This window comes from Brassica oleracea, chromosome C9 (assembly GCF_000695525.1).
Source record: "Brassica oleracea var. oleracea cultivar TO1000 chromosome C9, BOL, whole genome shotgun sequence".
Taxonomy (NCBI): Eukaryota; Viridiplantae; Streptophyta; class Magnoliopsida; order Brassicales; family Brassicaceae; genus Brassica; species Brassica oleracea.
In genome coordinates, this window is record NC_027756.1 from 36,900,547 (window position 1) to 36,906,015 (window position 5,469).

The following is a 5,469-nucleotide window of genomic DNA, read 5'->3' on the forward strand; positions in this document are numbered from 1 at the left end:
GTTCTAGCTCGGTTCTTTGCAGCCAGCAAAAGTTTTTCCTCTGGCCATGTCGCCGAGATTCTATCGAAGAAGTATCGGTTTGTGGCGCTCGAAATGATACCGTTGGTGACGGTCTTGTTGTTGATTGGATCGTTGACAGGTGTTGGAGGGTTATTGGCTGTGATAGGTGACTCGTCAGGGCTGTTGTTGTTGTTACTGATTTTGCCAGGCCAAGGTACGGCCACAGAGACGTCTCGACAGTAAAAGTGTTCGTACGAGTTTGTGACTGTGACACGTTTGCTTCTTCCGGCACGAGAGTCTGAGTCGTAGTTCCATACATATACATTAGAGTCTTCGCTTGCTGAGACTAGAAACTTCCCGTTTGATGTAAGTGAGGCTGAGATTTGGCTGTTTGTGTTGCGAAATCCTGCAAAGCCGAAATTTGCTAAACGCTTAGCTTCGTTTTAAGACCAAAGCGAGAACACACAAGAACTTTGAGCTTATCCACCTCCGCGAAAGAACGAAGAAGAAAGTTTTCTAGCTTAGTGTTTGTTTACCTTTAAACTTGTGAACAAGGTCAACACCGTCAACAACACGTGTACGTGAATCTGCAGATGTGACAAGTACTTCCGATGAACTTCCCGCCACAAACTGGTTCATGGTAATAGTACGAGCATCCGACATTAGTAAGTACAAATCAAAAGAACAGAAAAGCTTGTTGTTTTAAGCTTTACCTGAAAACCAGTGATTTTCTTGTGATTGGCTTTCTTTTTCCTGTTCTTCAGATTGATTTCCTTTCTCTGCTGCAATTTGTTATCTAAATAACCAACAAAAAGAAAGTAAGATCGAAAAGATGTTGAAGACTTCTAAGAAAGAGTTATGGTTAATGAGTTTATATACCTTGTGTATTGTATAAGTAACAAGTCCCCTTGTATGAACCAACCAATGCACCCTTTACAAACCAAAAGAGCTTCATTAAGGTACTTTGTGATTTTAATTTAACCCAAACTCACTCGTTATATAGAAATAATTCAATGGTGTACCTGACCATCCGGTGTATAGCAGGCAGCTGTGACCATCTCATGAAGATCATTCCAGTCAACAACTTGATGATCTGGAATGCTCCATATGCGAACTTTTGCATCTAACGAGCCACTGATGAAGTAATTGTCATCCACGGGATTAAACTGGATGCATGTCACTGTGTGAACAGGAAACAAGAACCAGATGAGAGAAAATCTTATGTAACATAACCAACGTATAGATTGTTATCTTTCTTCCTATGTTGAAGTGAAATGGAAGAGCCGCTTGAGACAAAAATTTCATATCACAAATATTTTGACAAACTAATCTTTCAAAACTAGAGTTAACACTTAATTAAAGCCGCTAATTTATTCTCCTTGCGTTGTATGCTTAGTTTCCTAGAAGAGAGTAGCAAAGTAAATCAGGGTCACTGATGGGGAAGAAGAGGGTAAGTATATTCACTCACCGTAGTCACTATGCGAGAAGACTTTCAAACATGACTTGCTAGATAAATCCCATAGACGAACAGTCTTGTCCATAGAAGAGGAAAGCAGGTTCTGAAGAAAAAAAAAACAATGGAAGTACGAAGTCTTGAGTAATGGTTGGCAATAGCAAAACAAAATGCTCAGGAATTATACCAACCAGAGATTTTGACCACGAAAGATCAAGTACATCATCCAAATGCCCTACAAACGTACACACAGGTTTCTCTGAAAGACCAAAGACTGTTTCCGGAACCAAAACATTGTCCAAGCTCACTGATTTTCTGCTAAAAGATGTTCTTCCTCTTCTCATTGGAGACATTGAAGCGGGTTCTGGAGATCCATTGGCCAAAAGGAACAAATTTATGCTTACATCGTCTTGCAGTTTATCCATCGACAAAAGCTCCCCCTTTCTTTCCGATTCAACAACTTTCCAAATCTGAATAACACAATCCTCTCCAGCAGTAGCAAGATACCTCCCGTCCAAACTGAACTTAATGCTCCAAATCGACCCTTTATGAGCTTGAATCTCTTGGCTCTTGAAAAGTGCAGTGAGTTCTTTACATGACTTTCCATACTGCCTAACCTTAACTCTCTCAGGGTCGTGAAAGGACATGTCTCTGCTATCATCAGTTGCAGAGCTAAACCTCTGACCTCCTCGCTCAGACAGTGAATCTCTATCATCGGTGCTTCGTCTCTCTTTGTACCCTGCCACACTACTAGCAACGTTCTTGATACTCTTTAGCCAGCTCCCTCTCCGTCTATGCTTAGTTACTCTGCTTCCACTTACACTAGTACTCAAATCCACAGAGTCTTTACTAACATCTTCAACATTCTGCCTCCTCATCAGCTCGAGAACGATGGGAGAGGTCCCAACACACATCTCAAACTCCTCCAGAGTCAGTTGACGATCAGTGCCTACCTCCTTCAACTTCTCCAACACTCCGTTTTCTCTGACTTCATTCACCACAAACTCTTTGCCGTTATCAAGATTCCTAATGGTGCACATTTGCTCCTCCAGAACAACATCTCTGCCATTCAAGCTCTGCTTCTCTACAATGTCTGTTTCTATCAGTTCTTTGCTTATGAAACCAACAAGCGCATCGTTACGCGACTTATGATGATCACTGAGCTTATTTACAGATCCGGTGTACTGTCGAAGCTTACCAGAATCGACATTCTCGCATTGGCCGCGATGCTTTGAGATCGAGACGTCTGATGAAACCGATCTGGCGAAATGAGAGCTGCACATTCCTTTTCTACGGCTCTTAGGCCGGTGATGGCTCGCCGGAGGGAGATCCGGCTCGTCGCTGAGTCCCAAACCGCGTAAGAGTCTGATTCGTCTCTCGGTAACAGATTCCGGCTCCGATTTCCACAGCTCGAAGCCGGAGGGGAGTGGAAACGGAGTCGGATCGTGGATCGGATCGGAGATGTTGGGGCTGTCGGAGTCGTAGTCTGAGTTGGAAGTTGAGCAAGAGCAGGAAGAGAGAACGCGATCGAGAGACTCGTAGAAACAATCGTCGTTATCTTCGTCTACGACGTCGTTTCGTCCGTTCATCACCATCATTTTAATCATGACTGTTTTAGCAGCATCTTCTCACCATCCGCAACAGTTTGCGAGATTTGACTTTGCTCTGGCTTTGAGCGCTTCGAAGTTTAGAGGAATTAGGGTTTCTGATAATCAAACAAGCTCGGCCAATGGGAGGTTGAGTAGAGAGAGAGAGAGAGAGAGAGAGTCAGATCGGAGTAATGGGAGAGAGGGGAGAGAAAGCTGTTTTAATGTTTATTGTACTACTACTGCCAAAGAGCGAGGAGGGAGAAGACGCACCGCAACGATTTTTAATTCAATTTAATGTTTTCTTTTCTTTTCCTTTTTCTTTTCATCTAATTTCGTTTTGTTTTACAAGATTTTTTTTTTCTCACCCTTTTTTCCTTTTATGACGATCGTAAATTTAATTCGTACCATTTATTACTCCACTAATCAAAACATCATTTGACTATTTATTTTAGTTAAAAAATTATGGTTACGCGATTTTAATTAATACATAAAAAATAATAAAAAGTTAGATTCAAAATAGAATAGTGATCAAGTAAATGAAGTCGATAATTGATATAAGCTGGTGTGAGTTCATGAAATTTTAAGAAATTATTTATAATTTTGTTTTAAGATTTTTTACCCAATTTTACCAGTTTGGTAAAAAGGTTTTAACATAAATACGATAATCTATTTAGGGATAGATAATTATTTAGTTGAATTTAATAACTAACTAGGATGTTACTTTGCTGTATATAATATGCTTTGCTAGTCTTAATTATTGTAGAAATCGTGCCTAGTAACTAGTATAATGGAAAGCATATGCACATGCTGGTAGACAGTATTATTCTGAGGAGCGAAAATAGCTCTGTTGTTTCATACGCAGAGAGGCATAGAGCTTTCAATTGGATGGTACATACAAGAGGAAAACGATATATCAAAAGTTATCAATAAATTTTGACCTAAATTATTGTTATTAATGTGACTAGTACCATAATGAAAATTGAAATGAGTAAAATTTTATATATAAATAATTGAATTAAAAACTTTTCGTTTGTATTAATATTATATCTCAATCAAAATATTCAACCTTTCTAACATATAATTATTTAATCTTGTTTTTATATTTATAGATCGCGAAGTAATTTGGATCTTAAAACCTGACTTATCTTCCATGATCAGATATAAGAGTCGGTTGCTTAATCTTTTTCTAGTGTAAATTGAACTCAGAAAACCGAATTTCCACAAAACCAGTGGACAACCACTATGTTTGTTATTTAATTTTGTTTTCAAATAAAGATTAAATTCTTTTTTAACTTGAAAAATAAGAAATATGGGATGGAGTGTAATCAATAGATTTGGGATAAATTAAAATGACAAGATGAAAACTAAAATCGTAAACAATAATAAAATAATATTAAATAAATGTAACTTTTTGGGTCAAAAAATAAAGTAACTATAACTATTGGTTTTTAGATATTGAAAAAACATAATTTTCTTAGTTTTTTCAAGTTTGTGTGATTACTTAGATGATGAATTAGTCAAATATACATAATGGATAAAAAAAAATTAACGTTAAAACCCCTCAACTAAGTTTGTTTTGAGTAAAAACCCCTCAAACTAAGTATTTAATGAAAAAACCCTCAAACTAACGTTATTTAATGAATTAAACCCTAACATGTCATAATTACCATTACTACCGGTAAATATTTAATTTAGGGGTTTATACATTAAGTAAACATAGTTGAGAGGTTTTACCATTAAAATTTAAAAAAACAAAAAAAATCAAAATTTTATAATATTATTTAAAAATTAGTAATTTTTTTTTGATAACATAAGCGAGAACTAAGTAACTGGACCGCACGATTCAGAAAGCCAAACCGAAAGTATTGAATCTACATATAACATAGCTGAAGGAGAACTCCTCGCACCACTCCCAAGCTTGTCCGCCATAATATTTTGTGCTCTTGGAATATGTCTGATCCGGAAGTTAGGAAAAAAAATCTTACAGCATCTAAATTCTTTATATAATTTTTGTTATATTTTCTCGGTTTTTGCATTTTTAATTTATACATAGATAATGTTGATGTTAAAAAAACATCAAACTCATATATTTACAAAACAAATTTAAAAAAACTATTTTTGAAAATTTAAGTTACTAATTTTTAGATGATATTATAAAATTTTGATCTTTTTATTTTTAATGATAAAACCCCTCAACTATGTTTACTTAATGTAGAAACCCTTAAACTAAAGATTTACCGGTAGTATTGGTAATTATGACCTGTTAGGATTTACTTCATTAAATGAATTTAGTTTGGGGCTTTTACGTTAAATACTTAGTTTGGGGGTTTTTACCCAAAACAAACATAGTTAAGGGGTTATGAAACTAACCATATGCACTCTTTTTGAAAAGTGATGTGACTTTTTGTTACTAAACTGGACAATATT

General features: G+C 36.3%; 1 protein-coding gene across 1 annotated transcript in view; it reads right to left on the reverse strand.

Moving 5' to 3' along the window:
- LOC106319063 (WD repeat-containing protein 44) overlaps window positions 1-3,261 on the reverse strand; it is a 4,081-nt gene extending 820 nt beyond the window's left edge. Inside the window, exons 1-7 of the mRNA XM_013757285.1 lie at window positions 1,645-3,261; window positions 1,469-1,559; window positions 1,023-1,180; window positions 880-931; window positions 714-796; window positions 537-630; window positions 8-406 (exon numbers count right to left, since the gene is read on the reverse strand). Of these exons, the coding sequence (XP_013612739.1) occupies window positions 8-406; window positions 537-630; window positions 714-796; window positions 880-931; window positions 1,023-1,180; window positions 1,469-1,559; window positions 1,645-3,060 (2,293 nt within the window). The 5' untranslated portion in view covers window positions 3,061-3,261. The remainder of the gene's footprint in view (window positions 1-7; window positions 407-536; window positions 631-713; window positions 797-879; window positions 932-1,022; window positions 1,181-1,468; window positions 1,560-1,644) is intronic.
- Between the last annotated feature and the right edge of the window lie 2,208 nt (window positions 3,262-5,469).